General features: G+C 51.7%; 4 protein-coding genes across 4 annotated transcripts; 2 read left to right on the forward strand and 2 right to left on the reverse strand.

The window, feature by feature from the left end:
- Positions 1 to 477: 477 nt before the first annotated feature.
- CC1G_10708 (hypothetical protein) lies at positions 478 to 2,313 on the reverse strand (the record flags this gene model as incomplete). The annotated part of the gene is made up of 3 exons (XM_001832074.2): positions 478 to 1,347; positions 1,419 to 1,650; positions 1,733 to 2,313. 3 exons carry the CDS (start codon positions 2,311 to 2,313, stop codon positions 478 to 480), a joined length of 1,683 nt encoding a protein of 560 aa, XP_001832126.2.
- A 1,358-nt stretch (positions 2,314 to 3,671) lies between these two features.
- On the forward strand, positions 3,672 to 5,371 carry CC1G_10709 (hypothetical protein; the record flags this gene model as incomplete). Its single annotated transcript, XM_001832075.2, has 10 exons — positions 3,672 to 3,989; positions 4,047 to 4,189; positions 4,260 to 4,457; positions 4,523 to 4,612; positions 4,668 to 4,798; positions 4,853 to 5,002; positions 5,056 to 5,067; positions 5,120 to 5,163; positions 5,220 to 5,297; positions 5,348 to 5,371. 10 exons carry the CDS (start codon positions 3,672 to 3,674, stop codon positions 5,369 to 5,371), a joined length of 1,188 nt encoding a protein of 395 aa, XP_001832127.2.
- A 349-nt stretch (positions 5,372 to 5,720) lies between these two features.
- CC1G_10710 (cohesin complex subunit psm1) lies at positions 5,721 to 10,862 on the forward strand (the record flags this gene model as incomplete). Its single annotated transcript, XM_001832076.2, has 21 exons — positions 5,721 to 5,764; positions 5,818 to 6,129; positions 6,183 to 6,543; positions 6,596 to 7,001; positions 7,054 to 7,123; positions 7,172 to 7,349; positions 7,401 to 7,489; positions 7,540 to 7,676; positions 7,727 to 7,860; positions 7,917 to 8,154; positions 8,211 to 8,312; positions 8,363 to 8,502; positions 8,561 to 8,859; positions 8,932 to 9,217; positions 9,327 to 9,443; positions 9,549 to 9,769; positions 9,825 to 9,932; positions 10,015 to 10,141; positions 10,206 to 10,330; positions 10,401 to 10,617; positions 10,689 to 10,862. 21 exons carry the CDS (start codon positions 5,721 to 5,723, stop codon positions 10,707 to 10,709), a joined length of 3,732 nt encoding a protein of 1,243 aa, XP_001832128.1. The 3' UTR covers positions 10,710 to 10,862.
- A 453-nt stretch (positions 10,863 to 11,315) lies between these two features.
- CC1G_10711 (hypothetical protein) lies at positions 11,316 to 15,191 on the reverse strand (the record flags this gene model as incomplete). The annotated part of the gene is made up of 3 exons (XM_001832077.1): positions 11,316 to 11,773; positions 11,857 to 13,703; positions 13,753 to 15,191. 3 exons carry the CDS (start codon positions 15,189 to 15,191, stop codon positions 11,316 to 11,318), a joined length of 3,744 nt encoding a protein of 1,247 aa, XP_001832129.1.
- Between the last annotated feature and the right edge of the window lie 3,076 nt (positions 15,192 to 18,267).

The following is an 18,267-nucleotide window of genomic DNA, read 5'->3' on the forward strand; positions in this document are numbered from 1 at the left end:
GTTTGCCCTGCCGGAAAGACACGCGTCCGCATATCAATAGCGTTCCACGGCAACGTGCCTCCCCATTCCAACACACCCCGCAGCCTGATCCTTACCATCTGTATTGAGTTTCGAATTCCTGAACTGCGCCTGCGCTCGTACCTGCTAAGTAATGGGTTTCAAATCGCGACCGTTTAGACCCAAATCTTAACTTCGGATTCGGAATCACCAACCATTGTGAGTACATGTACTCCGTATACCGCAATCGTATCACAACGGAGAACTTCGGGAGAACTTCGACTTTCCGAGCTTCCTTTGTAGGAGAGAGTCGGAGGACTCTATGGAATACGCTACCCAGAGTACTGGGCTGAAACACCTGGACCTACCCACACCGACTCGATAGCCACCGTTCCGAAGTACCCGAGTAACATCTTCTACGCACCGAGTGCTATATTCGGCCACTAAAGGCTACATAGAAGTAAGCTTGGCAAAGAGGCCTCAGGTCGTAGTACTCCTACTACTAGTAGGCACCATCGGAGAGGGGGAACGAACAAAATCCATGACACGAATATCGTCTTTCCCAATGTCCCTGTCCGGATCCCTCGAAGCAACCACCACCCTCCCACTAAAAGGACAAACACCGCACTTCTCTCCATAAACTTCCACCTCTTGTTGGTCGTCGGAGTACGGAAAGTCCAAAAGGACAGTGGACCAAGACAAGGTGCTAGTGCTAGTACTAGTTGGGCCTGCAGATAACTTCGTCCCCTCCTCCGAGTCGACTGGCAACGAGGACTCGGGCGGAAGTCGACAAGCCGTAATCCGAAGTGGCATCTCGCTGTCCAGCTGGGTAGAGACGAAGAAAATCCGCCCATCCAGGTACGAAAGATGGGAGTAGTTGAGAGGGATAGAGTCGTCCGGAAGAGGTCCAATGAAATCCGTAGTCAAGCCCGCCAGCCGGGGAACTGGTACCATCCCCTCGACATCTTCGATATCTTCGCCCTCAGCTACCCCATCATCGGTTATGGTAGAGTCACCACCAGACCGAGGGGTGCCAATATAGTATACCTCCAACCCATGCCCCAGCCTCCCACCTGCATCCGTATATATAGGGAACCGGCTCGCAAAGACAACAAACTCCACCGGGACCCACGAAGGCGAGTCAAACGATACCCACTCCTTCCAACCCAACCGTAACTCAGTTAGCCCATTCCACTTGCTCCGAATATCCGCGATCGAGGAGTACGGCAGAAGCGCATCCGCAATGTCGTCGAAAGGCTCGAAAGGCGGGAGCTGGTGGAGGCTCATCTCCCCACGGCGCTCGCTGATTTTATGCACTGTTGAGAGGACGTAATTTCCGAAGAAATGTGCCTAGAATAGAGCGGGATATTAATGCAACGTGTGGGACAGGTAAGTGGAACAGGCGGGGGGCTTTGACTCACGTGTTCTGTCCACTGCAATTCCCTCCACTTCGAAATCGCGTCGTTTTCAAAGTCCCACACGAGTTGAACACCCTGACCGGTATCGATGAACACCCGGTTATCCTTGAATCCCGACTGTACGACCGCGATGCAGCTATCGGGGAAGTCAAACAGCTCAGCAATTATCTCCCACTCTGGCTGCGGTACATCCAAACGAATTGCGTAGACCACGATATGATCCAGGGATGGAGACCTGGGACATCCAGAGAGAAGTTGTAAATAGGAATTTAAACATCAAAACAAATTCGTGGATCATCGATGGACTGTGTACTCACCCATAACCAACAACACGAACCGCCCGCCCATCCTTGGAAAGACTGATCTGCGGACCATGAAACCCCCTCAACTCCACCTCCACCTTCGCGATAGGCGCCGACCTGAACGGATACAGATCCCCAAGTCCCAGATCCCACAAGCACAAAAACTCGGGGTCCTCATCTTCCCCACCCTGGTGTACTGAATTATAATCCGGCCCCGAAAGCGTAACAAGAAAGCGCCCACTCGGCACGAGGAAGACTAATCTCACAGCAAGGTTTGGATTAACCGGGTCGCTGGCCCCATGCTCGGAATCGAGGGTACCATCCACGGGCGTCGATTGGTCCAAGACGCGCGTAGAATGAGGGGCGATGTGCTCGTCGTGGTTGCCCTCCACGAGCCGGAGGAACAGCGAGGGTGTTAGAGCCAGACGCTCCAGGTCGCGCAGGTTCAGCTCATCGAGAGGGGGAAGCAAGGGTTTGGGAAATCCGTTGCGGCGGTAGATATTGTTGACAGCTTGTAGCCATAATATCCGAGATTGGGATTGGGAGTGGAGTAGCCTGCACGTCTTTAGACGAAGATAACCCCTCGGATGAGCCATTCCCCCTCTCGCCGGTATGGGTGGATTACACTCACTTTTCTCAGAGAGATCAAGTCCGGTGGATCCAGATACGATTGGATAACAAGCACAACGTCTTGGCACGAAAAGAAAGAGCTGGTCTCCATGTATCGCGCTGAGAATGCTCCCAGAGCGCTCGCAAATGGAGCAGTGGGAGGCTAAAGAGGCAGTGGGCTGCGAGCAAGGTGCAGCGTGTGAACGGCCGTTATGATGCCAATGGCCAGCTTTCCCACAGTCCTCAACGAGCGCTTATTTCACTAGGACCACTCCTACGGCTCCGACGCACGAAGCATCGCGGCGACATCCTCGGCCCCAGCTCGGGCCCAACTCCTTTGAACAAGTTCGGAAACATCCTCCTCATTCCTGATGCGCATAGACGGAGACTGGACGGAGGCCCTCAACCCCACCCTACAGCACTTTCCCGCGAAGACGCAGGGCGCTTACTAACCATCCTTTCGCACGAGGCCCGTTGGAATCGCTGATGGTCGAATTGACCAGGCCAAGTTAAAGGGAAGGTGCATCTAGCACCCAAGTGAGCGGCGCAACTCCGCCACAAGATATACTACTTTACCGATCAATGAGCGCTCATAAAGCGCACCCCGGACATCCAAACCTTCGGAGCGCCCGTGGCCCCAGCCAGATGGGCTGCAGGCGCTTAATCTTGGAAAGTGTCCACCCAGCTTGAATCTCTTACGAATTAGTCAACTTCGTTTAGTTTACGCAGTCAGTTGGTTACTTGACTTGCCGATGAACCGATGGTTATCGTATCGATAACTTGTGGCCGCCTGAGCCCGCAATCCCTGAACTCGAACGCGCCCATTTAATTTGCGTCAGGCGCGGCCCACTCGGGGACATGAAACGCGTACTTTGTGTCTTGTGAGCTCATTCCGTTCTTTTAGCATTTGCTTTGTCGCTTTGACTCGACGTATACTGAATGTATTGCCGCAAGGCATAACCTTCAATTTCTCGGTTTGTGCGTGGAAGACGCCAGGGCAAGGGGAAGGAAAGGGATATCGATGGTTTCGAATGCTTTGAGCGTTATGCGGTCAGCGCGATCCAAATTTCGATGCCCCGGCGAGGCCAATGGGCATCACCTTGCGCTTATCGATGATTTTTGATAGGTTTGGCCTCAGTGTGACCTTTTGCCATTGATGTATTCGCCTAAGTGAAGCCCTGAAAACGCATGGCTTGGGCACTATTGATGGGCCATGTATCATTGACATGTTCGTGACGCATTCTGCCTATTCTATAAGAGTCCCTGTACTTTCGGGAATGGCATACCTCTAGGCTTCCCTTTCCTCCCCTCTCGCCTCTCCCAAGGCGCCCACATTTTCTCCTGCATGTCAGCAAAGACTCGCACTTCCAGCCTACTCCAAGGTCACAACCCAACCACTGAAACTACAGTCGAATACCAACCAGTCTCCATGGACTCCAATGAGGAATTCAGCAAACCTGAGCCCGAGTCCGGCGGGCAACTCGCTCAACCTCTACCGAAGGCTGTAGACCAACCTTCACCTCGCCGTGTCCGGTTCTGGTTCTGGTTCTCCGTCGCGTTCACGCTTCTCGCTCCAATTGTTTCGATCGTGTTGGGTATCACCCTGCATGATAAAGATATGACTTATCCTGTGCCTTCTGCGGATAACTTCGACGGGCGTACTGTGAGTTCCATTTGCAGTCAGTTACTTGTACGCTCATTAACGGATTGGGATGTGCAGTTGAACTTTGAAGTCGTGTTGGTTGCAGCGGATCCGAAGGACGGGACGATGAAGGTCGATTGGACGTTGGTGGGTGAAGAGAAGTCGCCGTGTAGGGCGGACAACTTGGACGCATGTACCGATGTCAATGTGTTCTTCGACACGTGGGTTACTCCTCGCTCGTCTATCGCGGTCCGTTCCAAAATGTGCTAACTGACGTCGGTTGACTGGTAGGAACGTCCTTGCATCGAAGGATGACGACGACGATGATGGAGGGGAAGTCAAGAGCAGCGATAGGCCAGACCGACCACTCTTCAAGATTAATGCGAGAGGGTTTGCGGAGAGGGATATCCTTTCGCGGGTACCTACCTTCCGAACGAATCTCGCTCTTTACTCCAAGGAGAAGGAACCCGCCAGTTTAATTTTCTACCCGTTCGATAGGCAAGTGGGATGTATAACTCCTAATTTCTTGTCCAAGGGACTTATTCTTGCCTCAGATACACCTCAGATATTGTGATGTGGGCTCGAGAAGTTGGAACGAATGAATCGGTTGCTGTTCGCATTGGGCAGACTCGAGGTGTCGCAGTGTAAGTGAATGTTATGTTGTCTTCGCTCGTGAAGGGCTCACGAAGCTCCTTGTAGTGGTTTCCAAACTACCATTTGGCATCGTGATATTCGCGGGAGGGCTCCCCCACATGTCCTGTCTGCTACGATCGGGCTCAGCAGGAGCAGACTTGCCAAAGTTTACAGTATCTTTGTGACCATTGTTGTTTGTGAGTGCATCACGGCCATTACTCAGGACATTGGACTGAACTGACATTTTGAAGGGATTGTGACTATTATCCTGACTCTCGTAATGGCGACGAATGTGTTCTTCGGGTATAAGCAGAAATCAGAGGTCTTGCTTATCCCCGTTGCAACTCTGTTCGCTTTCACACAGTTGAGGCAGACCATGCCTGGTGTTCCGGAAGGATTTGGTATGTCCCAATATGCTGACATGGGGAACTAAAGCTAATCTACTGTATTCTAGGCAACGTTGTTGGTGCGTTCTAATAATAGCACTTCCCTAACGCGTCCCATTGACCCTTTCATAGACTTTGTTGGATTGGTACCATGTCTTGCTTTCCTCTCTCTATCGGTAAGTCTGTGATCTTCGAAGGAGACCGTGAACTATGAAGTTAACCCCTGCCATAGACCGCGTTCACTTTGGGCGCGTTCCTCTTCACCGATCCTTCAGAAGACAGACCAGAGCTTCGGTGGAGGGATATCCGGGTAAGTTACTACCTATCAATAAAAGAGAGTCTTACCTAACTGCAGAACAGAAGGTTGTTACGGGCCGCACTTAGTTTATTTGGGCTACCGGCTACTGCACGGGATGCCTTTTGCGATACGGCCTATGTATGACTGTCACGATTTTTACTACGAATCTTTTGGGACTACAGGACTGCATACATATTTAATTCATACTAAGCATACAACAATAAAGCAACTGCCATGTTCAAGAGAGGCTGTTGAAGTGAAAGGTTCCGGGGCACCGCGCGAAGAGTCGCGAATCAATTTGAACGCGTCGCGCCTGTCACAGTCACGCTACACGTGATGTGACGAGCCTGAACCGTTCGTCGTCGTGCACCGCGACGAGCTCCTTAAGGTTAAGCAGCGAGCTCGTTGCCCAACATAACGACAAAGTCTCCAAAGATGCCTCTCATTCGCATAGAGGTATGCGACTTCAAGTCCTACCGGTAAGCCAGCTCTTCGATCTTCAGCTAGTCGACGATGTTGATTATGGATTCAGCGGGCACCAGGTTATTGGCCCGTTCAGCAACTTCACATCGGTCATTGGGCCCAATGGAGCCGGCAAGTCGAATCTTATGGACGCCATCTCCTTTGTGCTGGGTGTCAAGAGCGCGCAGCTGCGAAGTGCCCAGCTGAAAGATCTCGTTTACCGAGGACGGAGATTGGCCAAGAACGGGCTCGACGGCGAGACGCAGAATGAGAACGAGGAGGACGACGATGAGGAGGGGGAAGGTGAAGGAACAGCGAAAAAGGCCTGGGTCATGGCTGTATTCAAGGACGCCAATGGCAAGGAATGGACCTTTCAGCGGACGTGCGTGCAGCGGTCATCATCGTTATGCCTTCTGTGCTCACCGTTGGTTCTAGGATCTCGACGAGCGGCGCTTCAGAATACAAACTGAACAAAAAGGTCGTCACATATTCAGCATACAACGCTGCCCTCATCCAGCACAATATCTTGGTCAAAGCAAAGAACTTTTTGGTCTTCCAGGGCGATGTCGAAGCAGTCGCTTCACAGTCTCCCAAAGAATTGTCGCGTCTCATTGAACAAATCAGTGGTTCAGGTGAACTGGCGGCCGAGTATGAGAAAGCAAAGGAAGAGCAGGATAAGGCAACCGAGAATGCGACTTTCAATTTCACCAAGCGCCGAGGAATTGCTGGGGAGATCAAGCAGTACAAGGAGCAAAAGTCGGAGGCTGAGCGATTCTCGAGCTTGTGCCAACAGCGGGTGCGTGTAAGAGTCCTTCACCTTGTCAACAGCTTCTTACTGGGCGACACAGGATGACTTGATTCTTCAACGCATTCTGCTCAAACTCTACCACATCGAGGAAGCTATCGAATCCAACAGCGCATCTATTGTCAAGAAGAACAAGGAACTAGCTGGCCTACGACAGGAGCAAAGAGCACACGACGACGCTCTCGAGGCTGCCCGCGCACGCCAGGCTAAAGCCAGAACCAGTGTGCTGCAAAAGGAGAAGCAGATCAAGAAGGCAGAGAAGGCCTTGGATGGAAAGAAACCTGACCTCGTCTCGATTGAAGCCCAGATCACCCACGCTACAAGGAAACTCGAAAACGCTCTCAAGTCTCAAAGTGATATCGCATCCAACGAGAAGATCTTGCGCGCAAGGGTGGCAACCCTCAAGAAGGACCTCGAAATTGTTCGCAAGGACGCTGAAAAGGCTGCAGGTGGGTATTCCCTCCGACTCTTTTTGGAAGCTTCTGCTAAGGCCATTCACAGAGGAACAGCGTAAATCATCCAGCCACAACATCGCACTTAGTGAGCAAAGTTTGGCTGAGTACCAGGCTCTGTGCGTCGAATGTCTGTGTCGCTAGAGCTTATACTGAACCACCCACAGGAAGACGACGGCAAGTACGCAAGCTGTCGACGAACGACAGGCCTTGGAGACACTGTCCCGTGAGGAGAAGACCACCAGTCGGGCGCTCACACAGCTGCAGGAGAAAGTTAAGGGGCTGGAAGAAACACAAACCTCTCGAAATGAAGAAATTGGTACTCTATCCGACAAGAAGACCGAGGTACGTGTTTGGCACTGATGTTGGGCTCTTTCACTGACTCTTACCGTTCAGCTCGAAGATAGATTAAAAGGATTGCAAGTCGAGTTGGCAAACGCACGACAAGAACTTGATAATCAAATCGCCGAGCGAACGAGGATCCAGTGCGCTATTTCCAATTGACATGCCATCTACATTCTTACCTCTTCTTCAGGAAACTCGAAGCCGAAATCGACGAGAAGCTTCAAAGCGTATATCAACAACTGCTTCAGGCCGGGGTGGACAAGACAGAGTCCGAAAGGGAAGCAAAGTTGAAGGAGACCATCGCAAGTCTGCAGCGGATCTTCCCAGGTATGACAACGCCTTTCCGATGGCCCTCAAAGCTGACTGGGCTTGCACAGGCGTCAGAGGCCGCATTGTCGACCTTTGCAAACCCATCGCACGCAAATACGAGACTGCCGTTTCTGTCATTCTGGGCCGTAACATCGACGCAATCGTTGTGGATGAAGAGAAGACAGCCATCGACTGCATCGAGGTACTGCCTCTCTTCAACTTAATACTCCATCCCTCGCCTGACGGATACCGTTCCAGTACATGCGAACTCAGCGAGCAGGTCAAGCAACGTTCATCCCGTTAGACACCATCCAAGTCAAGCCTATCAATGATAAATTCCGTTCGTTTGCCAAGGGCGCGAGGTTGGCTGTGGACGTTGTCCAATACGAGAGCGCTGTCGAACGTGCGATTCATTATGCATGTGGGAATGGCCTTGTCTGTGATACTATGGAGGTGGCGAGGTATGTGTGCTACGAGAAGGGTCAGGAAGTCAAAGGTTCGTTGTCCCCTCCTTCGTTAAATGTTGCTGTGTATGCTGAAAGGGTTGGCTAGCCGTAACACTGGAAGGCACTGTCATCCACAAGAGTGGCTTGATCACTGGTGGGCGGAGTACGCACAACACGACAAAGAAGTGGGATGAGAAGGATGTTCAAGGTATGGTCGCTTGCCGACGCGGTAGACTTCCTTGCTGATTTTCTCACCAGGCCTTATGCGAACGAGAGATAGTCTCCAAGCTCAGAGACACGAATTGAGCAAGCAAAGACCTCGCGCGAAGTCCGACGAGAACCTCATCTCCGAAATAACACGTTTGGAAGCTACAATCGGCGTTGTCAAAGACGATCTGGTGTGTACGCTCCCGCCTCCCTTTCTCGCTGTAAGACTCAACAGCACGACTTGACCAGAACGCATGCAAACTCCGACTGACCGGTGTCAAAGACGAAGTAAAGCACGTCCAAAAGGAACTCAAGACCCTCAACCCGAGTCTTAAGAAAGGCGAATCCGACTATGCAAACCTTAAATCCCGAATCGACGCGTTGAAGAAGACGATCAACGCAGCTGAGGATAAGATCTTTGCCAAGTTTTGCCGAACAATTGGGGTGGCGAACATTCGCGAGTATGAGGAGAGGCAGCTCAAGATTGCCCAGGAAGAGAGTCAGGCTCGGCTTCGATATGATACGCAAATAGCCAGGTTGACGAACATGTGAGTTCGTTTTGCTTCTTTTCGTTGGGGTGTTTGGTGTATGTGTGGGGTGACTCATGTTTCTGTGTTCAGGCGTGACTTCGAAGAAGAGGGGTTGAAGGCCATCGCGGAGCGGACTGCGCGCTTGGAAGGTGTAATCACTGCGGAACGATCGTCGTTGACCAGACTGAAGCAACAAAAGAGTTCTATCGAGGAAGAAATCGATGCTTCTGAAGCGGTCATTGCCAAACTTAAGGAAGATCTGGAAGGACTGCAGGAGATACTCGAAGAGGCCAATAAAGAGGTCGAGCAGGTGAAGAAGACCACCTCCAAAGCCGCCAAGGTGTTGGACCAGGCTCTTAAAGAGATTTCAGCTGCGGTATGTCGTTTTCTTCGTCTTCTGGCGCCTACGCTTCTCTTGGCGGCTGCCTCGTGTCTGCCTTGCCGCGAAGCGCCAATAAAACTCAAACTCATATTTTGCGTCACAGAACGATGAAATCGAAAAGTTGGCTCTAGACCGGTCGTCTATTTATCGCAAATGCCGACTTGAAGAGATCCGGTTGCCACTGAAAGAGGGAAACCTCAAGAATGTCCCGATGGAGGAGGTATGTCGTCATCTTCCGAGCTCTATTTGTCTTAACGACGATCCACGCGCGTCCTTCTATATTCACGCGTTTCTTTTTCGTTGGCTGATGATGCTTGTATGACAGAACCTTAGAGAAGAAGTCGCGATGGACGTGGACGAAGACGAGGATGCCACTCAGAGACCGAAAAAGGTTCCTGATTATGGTATTGAAGTCGACTTTGACTCTATCGAGGAGGATGAGAGGGAGGAGGATCCGGGAGAAGCCATTGCACGATACGACAAGGAAATCGTCAACATCAATGGCGAGATCGAGCGGATGGCACCGAATATGAAGGCCATGGATAGGTATGTGGGGTTTTCCGATTTGGGGTGTTTTGGACGGAGATTGACGAAGAGATAGGCTGGACGATGTGGAGAGTAAACTTGCAGCTACGGAAAAGGAGGCTGAGAAGGCTCGCAAGGACTCGAAAGAAGCCCGGGATCGATTCAATGATGTGAAGAAGCGCAGGTTTGTGGCGTTTCCCCACTCACATTTGTTTTCGTTTACAAACTCAGATGGCTAATTTGGTGTTTTCGATTCTCCTCACTAGATGCGACTTGTTCAACAAAGCGTACAATCATATCTCGGATCGTATCGATCAGGTGTACAAGGACTTGACGAAAGGGAAAGCCTCGCCTATGGGTGGTGTCGCCTACCTTAGTTTGGAAGACAACGAGGTAAAAGCAAAAGATTATCTCTCCGTTGCCGCGTGTGTTCCCAACTGAGAGCTTCGTCATTCAGGAACCATACAACGGTGGTATCAAGTATCATGCCATGCCTCCCATGAAACGTTTCAGAGATATGGAACAGTTATCTGGCGGTGAAAAGACGGTGGCTGCTCTCGCACTGTTGTTTGCTATTCACAGGTTTGTGGCTCCATGCTCGAACTCCTTGAAGAAAAAGGAACTCGTTATCTGATATGGGTCTGCAATTCAGTTACCAACCGGCACCATTTTTCGTGCTGGATGAGGTCGACGCAGCACTGGATAACACCAACGTGGCCAAGGTTGCAAACTACATCCGCACACATGCGTCCGAATCCTTCCAGTTCGTCGTGATCAGCTTGAAGAACACCCTGTATGAGAGAGGGAATTCGCTGGTTGGGATCTATCGTGATCAAGATGTGAATAGCTCGCGGACGCTTACACTTGACGTGAGTCTTGATATTTTTGGTACTGTTGCTGTTGGTTGGGATGGAACTGACGGGGCGTATCTTTCCTTTAGCTTACTCAATACGACGACTAGATGCAACACGCTTGCTGTACTGACATGCTCTATTGACCAGTTGCTTTGCTGTATTTATGACTATCCTGTTCTCTCATTGTACCTGTATTGCTGTAATCGTTTGATACCCCTCTCTTTACGATCTTCAATTCTTGCAGAACGCCATGCAATTACTTTCCAAATGGTCTACATAAGAAGTCATGCCCGAAACAAACACAAACAACAGGTATGAAGAAGGGGAAGAAAGAGGAGGGGAGGGAAGGAAGGGCGAAGAGATCGAAGTGGGGTACATAGAGAATATGCAAGTTGGAGAGTTACGAATAATAAGCAGTACTGCTAACTGCGAATCAAAAAAGGTCACTATTCTATGAATAATAATGAACAAGGAGAAACGTGAAAAACCCTGCAAAGAATTGAAAGGAAAAACGACGAAATAATGGATACAGTATGCTATAAGGATAGGTTGTCGAATGCGCAATACAAATCAGTAATTCCAATAATAAGGAATAAATATCGCTACATAATTGGGGTTGTGAAACGGAGATTGGAGAGACGGGAAGCTGGGGATTGAAATGAGTGTGGGGTATGTCAGGTAACGCTGTTGAAGTTGCAAAGGAAGGTCTGGTCTTAGTCCGTGGAAGGAGTATTAGTAGTAGTGTTGGTGGTGGTAGTGGTGCTGTTGGCAGGCTTTACGTCGCTTTCGCTGGTCTCGCTGAGCACGAGACGTCCTGCCTCAGGCGAGAGCGGGTGAGGCGTATCCCGCAGAGCTTGCATCTCCCGGTGACTGAGCGTCTCGTCAAAATAAGCGGTCAGGAGCGACATATGCGCCGGATCCCGAGGCGGAACAGGGAAGTCGGAAAGACCCGACATCCTCGACATCGTCGACGTCGTCATATAACTGCTCCGCGTTATCTCGGGTGGTTGAAGTCCCGAGTACTGGCTGAGGTGTCGTCCGTCGGGACTGATGGACGGATCGCGGGGGAATCGGTTGTCGTAGGACATCAGTCCAATGAACGAACGACGCCGATCGGCGGTCTCTGCGGGGGGCGTGGCGATCGCGTCTACGGACCCGACACGGAAAACGGCTAAAAAAAAAAAACAAAGAAGAAAAAAAAAACGTGGGTGAGCATTTCGATTGACAGCAAGTACGATGACAAGCAACTCTCACCTGTTTCGTCTTCCTCGTCTTCCACCGTCCTACCCTCTGCCGAAGATGCGACGAACGACGCAACGTCCTCCGGAACGCTGAACGGGGGTTTGAGGCGGAGCGTTGGGTCTTCGTCGGTCTCATGATCATGCACATGACCCATCTGGGTAGGTGAGTCCGTCCGGACCTCCTCGAAAACAAACTCGAGTCCACCATTCGCAGTCTTCCGGCCGAGGCTGTCCTGTCTCAAAGACCCACCAGTCGAGTACTGGCTACTCGCTCTATCCCTCTCCATCTGCTCAAACTCCTCACTCAACTGCCTCGCCAGACTCGTCAACCCACTCCCAGTCCTTCGGCTACGCGAGGCCTCCTCCCACGTCAGCGAAGCAGATTGGGACAGCGGTCGGTCAGCCACGGGGTCGAGTGCAGACTGTCTGATAGAACTGGGCTGGTAGAACAGGTCGTGGAAGTTGTCGAGGTCATTCGGACTGCCGAGACTGCGAGGTGACGGGGGCGGCGAGGGGGTTCCAGAGGTTGCACCAGGTGAGGGAACCACACCATTGTGATCGACCACTTCAGGAATGGGAAGCAGGAGATCGCTACTGGGGAGCGCAGCCGCACCTGACGAAGCCGGGTCATCGGAAGAGCTGTTGTGACGGTGGTGAGGGAACCCAGGTCGTTGTGGGTACGCAGGTCGACTGGCGTCATACTGAACCGGTTTGCGGTGCACCCGCGGCGCTTCCTCTTGCCATTCCTGCGGCGAAGAAACTGGGACGTAGGGCTGAATGACGTGGCCCTCGCTCGTGCCCAATCCGCTATCGAAGCTATCCCGATAGCTATTCGTGTAGGTAAGCGCTTCACCCAACCCGACCGAGTCGTCGCCTGCGCCATCGGCCGCAGACGTGTCTTGCATGAACGGAGAGTAGACGAGATCGTCCGGTAGGACTTCGCGTACGATACCAGGCGAAAGCTGCGCCCACATCTTGTCCGACACAGGAACATTGCTATCGTCGCGGGGTTGAGCCACAAACGCAGCGGATTCGGGAGAAACTGCCCGAGCGTATGGATGCGAGGACATGGGGGAAGATACCCGTGGAGGCTGGTGGTTATTATGAGGAGCAACGATTGGGTGAGGCCCTGCATAATCGGCACCGCTACGCTCTGGTTGTTTCTTTTCCTGCGTCGTATCTTGGGCGGGATTGCTCCGGGTATACAGTCCTGCCGAAGCATAGGGGTGGGCAGGCATCCTGATCGATTCACGATCCAGTCCATCGTCAGGAGGCGGAGGTGTGGAGATAGCAATTCCCATATGGATATCACTACTCCCAGATGGAATGGGCGAAACGCGAGCTGGGCTCGACCGGTCGATAGGGATGAAAGCAGGGTCAGGGAAACGAATAACCCTCGTGTTGTCATTGTGTAGGGCAACCTCCAGCGATGGTCGCGTATGGTTGATCTCCGCTGCAGGGACACGGGGATGTTTGTTGTCTCCTTTGCTCCACGATTCCGAACGTGAGTGACCGCGAGAATGTTTTGATGACTTGGACAGTGACAATGATTTCGTCAGTGAGTTGGAGTGTGAGTGGGACGGACGACCGGCGGTTGTCATTGACTGCGTGCCGTGTGTGGAAGATGAAGTACGAGGACGTGGTGGGAGGATGTCGGGAGAAGCATTCTGGCTGCCAAGACAAGCACGCGCTGCAAGGTAGTCGATGCTGTTCTGAATCTGTACTTTGCGGCCTTTCTGGGTTAAAGACTTGGAACGCGAGCGAGCAAGCTTTCGTGCAGTTGAGTTGCCGATTGAAGAAGTAGCTTGGACCTGCCACTGTCTTCTCTGGAATTCCAACTTTTCCCCTTCTTGGAGAACCCTATTCGGAAGTTAGTTTTGGCATCGAAAACGAGACAAGGAAAACGTACTGTTCAAGCGAGAATGCTGGATTGATAAGAGCAAGGTCGTCAGCTGCAAAACTCTTAGGGCGAGGTGGTCGGGCATTGGAAGACTTGGCAGTAGGAGTGGGTTCAGGTGGAGGGGTGATGGCGACCTGTGGGAGTGGTGGCTGCGGAGGTTTCAAGTTACCCAGAGACTTCGAATGTGCAAGCACCCTCGAAGGAACAGCAGAATCAGCCACCTGGTCATGGAATTTCTCTTCCACAGGGGTATCTGGCGGGCTGACTATTCTGGGTGGGGGAGGAGCAACCTGTTTAAATCTTGGTCTGGGGAAAAGAATGGCGTCACACCAGCTTTCGGCAGAGAGCCAGCGATCCTTAATGGAAGGAGAAGTGCGGGATTTCGAGCGAGGGGGAGCAGGGAGGCGCAGGTCAGGGGTAGAAGTCGAGTTCTTCAGCGATCTCACCCCTAGGCTATTGTTTCCAGGATTGGTGAAACCGAGACGGGGCGGGCGTTTGTTGGATTGTGTTGAGGATGTGGTGGGTAAAGGAGCGGACTGTGGCGGGTCGGAAGGATCTTGAAGTGGTATATACGCGTAGGGATGTGGTGAAGTGGCTGGATCTTCCTGGGTCTGTGTTGAAGGCACTTCACCCTGGTGGTTTAGAGGTGAAGACTCGTGTCCCGGGGTTTGAACCAAAGTCGAGTAGTAGGAATTATAATAGTCATCAGGTGCAACGTCGTTCAATTTGGAAGGGTCGGGCTGGGGGAAAACGAGTTTTTTCTTCGTCGTCGAGTCTTGAGCTTCAGAAGAAGTGCTGGGGCGCGTATTGGGTTCTGAAGGTTGCCTGGAGGTCGATTCCGACTTTGGCGGGCGTGCTCTACGAAGGGAACTCTTCCGACTGCGTTCGGGGGAGGACCTATTTTTCCGACTGGACGACGCGAAGCTGAAAATGCTGGCCAAGCTGAGGCGATTGCTGAGGAGGTGTTCTTTGGTAACATGTGGTACAGGTGATTCTCCGACGCCTCCTGCGGCCTCCAGGTGGATATAGGATGGGACAGGTGGACGTTGACCAGAGGTTACGGTTGACCTCCGCGGGGAAAGAACGCTGTTACGGCTTGGGTCCACCATACCGGACGACACAGTTCGACCAGACATTAATGAAAATGACCTATCCCGCCCTCTGGGTTTGTGGTCGTCGTCGGTGAACTTGCTGCTGTTGCGGCTCGACGTGTCCCCGTACTCTCGGAACCTTTCCTGGAGTTCCTTGTCGGCGAGGCCCTCATCGTCGTCATCGTCCGGGTCGAGTGGATCCCCCCAACTGTCCCTGGGCCTCAGGCGGCGTGGAGGCTCCCGTGGTGGAGGCTCGAATGACCCGGTATACGGTATGTACCACTGGTCATCATCTTCTGCTTTGGACTTTGTGGGCTGAGTCCGAGAATTGCGCTTGAAACCGAGCCCAAACCCCATAGATCTCCAAGAAACGAACGAAAATGGTCCAGGTTGTTCCAGAGAGGGCTACAGAACCACAACTGCTCAGGAAAATGAACCAAAATCAGGGAAATTCACCCGTACGTCACAACGATCGCCTCGGTGTGCGCGACGAAAAGCAGAAAGCCAGGGGTATCAATTTGTTGATGGCTGGGTATCCAATCGGTTGAACCAAGTCAACAGGGGTACTTTTGGGTGAGTATAACCTGTATAAAGCTGTAGATTGAGCGGAGACTGACCTCTAGCCAGCAGAACAGACCCTCTGAGACTTGGGAAGATTGTGGTTCACCACCAACAGAGCCCAGCTGATGGGGTCAAGGACGATATTGGTCGAGGGAACTTGCAAACAATTGTTGCCTCACACGGCTGTGACGGCTTTGATCCAGCTTTTCCCTTTAGGAAACCAACTTTCCCACAGTGCCCACGGCTCACATGGCTTCCTGACCATCGACATTCTTTTCCTCTGTCCAACAACTTCGTCCGCTTCGACATGCCCCTTGCCCCCTAACTATCTGCTTATAATCCTCAGAATCGACCTCTACTGTCGACTGGCCTCTGGCGTCACTGCTTATAATTATTACTTATCAGACGGGCTTCTCAGGTCAAATTCTGAAACCGCATTGTCTCCCACTGCCTGGCCGTGTTTGGGTGATAACATTCTCCTTCCCTGGCAACTGTACGACAAATTTGCTTCTATGGACTTTGGATGGCCTCTCGACAACGAGTCCTACTATTACCCTGGCACATCCAATTGTGGAGCCGACGCTACATGTACAGGCGGAATCATAAGCTCGGCAGACTGATCGTTTCACTTTGGCGCTACTCCTGAAATTCTTCCTAATCCTTTCCTTCTCATCATTGTACATCTGCTCAAGGCTGTTGCTCGAAGTTCAGTCGATCTGATAGGGATCGTTACTTCCTGGTCCGTACTTATATCAAGAACAGAGGAAGTCTTCTGAGTGCTTTATTAATTGCATCACCCCGTTATGACTGGCCTTTTATACCGCCTCTGCTGCGCTTGAAGAGGCATTGCCTTTGTGCTCTCATACCTTGCCCGCGCGGTAATTAATGACACAAATCGACTTGCTACCGACTACACATCGCCGACGTCCTGCACTGGCGTTGGGACGCGACCTCCCTTGGCACTCCACAATATTGACAGTCGGACATCGCCACGATGATGCAGATCAATTGATGGTATCATTCTCGCGCAGGGTCCTCAAAAGGACCAGCGAAGGACTAGTCTGTGCTTGGTTTGTACATCGTCGTATCGCTTTCTCCTCGCTTCAAAAAATACAAGACGAATCGTAAAAGGAACATATCGCCCGTCGCGATGAAGGACACCGGTTCAAAATGCGATGCGGATTAACAATAAAATAAAAAAAGGAAAAAATATCTGCAGACCCTTCCTCAAGCTGTAAATCGCGTCCCTGCATGATCAGCGCGTTCCAGTTTATAGCCAACTACATACAGGAACAATTTGTCGATTACATGCCTCCTCTCGCTACCGTCTTCTCAGAAATTTATTTCGACAAGGGTTGCACAGTTTTAAGGTTGTCAACCCCTTCTGGTTTCCGAAGCTCGTGCTCGCGTGGTTCATATCGGTTGTACCTACAGACTTCGGAGCATTGGCTGAGTTCTCTAGATCTCGCTATGTCCAATTAAACAATCCAGAGTGATTTAAATCTGGGCCGTCCGACCATCGCTATCCTCGGTGCTCTATCTCACCGTGACTGTATCTCGGAAGTACTCCAGTGAACAATTGGAAGTGAAGACGCCCGCCCTCAACGCACTCTGAATAATCTGCAATACGAGTACCTGTGTACCACTCTGTGTGAAGCCGCTCTGGCCAGCTAACGAATGGCTTCAAGGTACATCCAGAACCATACATTTACTTCGGCAATTTCGCAAAGCCATCATGCCGAGGAGCGGTATCGACTGCGCCACCCCAAACCCTTTACGCCCACAAAGCAACGCACTAAACCAAACAACTTGAGCCTGGATCTCATCACCGCGACGACGCTATCCAACTCGTTCCTGAATTTCTGCGGGGATCGGCGACTCAAGCATACAGTTTTTCAGTCGACGCGAATAACACTCGAGGACTTTTGAGTTCGCCGCTGTGTCATTGACTCACGCGGTATCGTGCTCGAAATTCGCCTTCCTGGGGCTCAGTAACAACTGTCCATTGTGCATAAAGCTCCCCATCCCCTTGGTTCGAAGGATATGTCCGAAACCTTAACTATTGTATTGACTTTCCTCCGAGTCGATATCCATACATATCCAGCGGAACTTCTATTCCGGTTGCCCTTTGCGATAAGCGCCCATGGGTGCCTAGGTCACAGAAAAGCCACGCCACAACACGTTTCCCTCTGTGCTGTGCATTGAGGGATCATCAACAAGCCCCAATTGATTCCAGAGGACCTTTTTGCAGAGATCGTCGCCAAACTTTATTCCTCGACCATGTGGCCTGAGCATAGTTCTATATACCCAAAAGGACGGTCGTTAGGTCTATTTCCTGGACCTCGACTTTCGACGGCAGACTGGCAAGATACGAACTGAACATATGTCGCACATGATGTGAACTGGACACCCCGAGGTCACCGATGGGTTTACTTAACCCTAGGCGTAAGAATGCTGAACTTGTTTGTCAGTCAGCGGCTGCGGCTACGGTACGCCACTCTCCTCCCAGGCAATCCCGGCCCACCTTTGGAAGTGTTCATTCGAAGTTGTACGCTGGTAGTGACTCCAACTCATCATAGAAGGTGGGAATGGGAACGGCGTCCATCCAGTGGCAAACGGCCGAATCCGCGTTTCTATTCATAACCTACACCCACCTACTTAGTCAATTCAATCCCACTATCCCACTGAATTGACACGACGGACAGGTTCATTACGGGCGCTTTTCCAATGGAACTTGCTCCCAAGCGGATGCTTTCCGGGTTCCCAGGACGGCGAGTGGGCGGGACCGCAAGGACCGCGCGGCCCGCCCCCACGACTTGTACTCTGGAATTGTGGCAACCTGTCGCCCGTATGACGCGACGATGCCGAATAT

The sequence above is a fragment of the Coprinopsis cinerea genome (genome assembly GCF_000182895.1).
Source record: "Coprinopsis cinerea okayama7#130 chromosome 9 map unlocalized cont3.9, whole genome shotgun sequence".
Taxonomy (NCBI): domain Eukaryota; kingdom Fungi; phylum Basidiomycota; class Agaricomycetes; order Agaricales; family Psathyrellaceae; genus Coprinopsis; species Coprinopsis cinerea.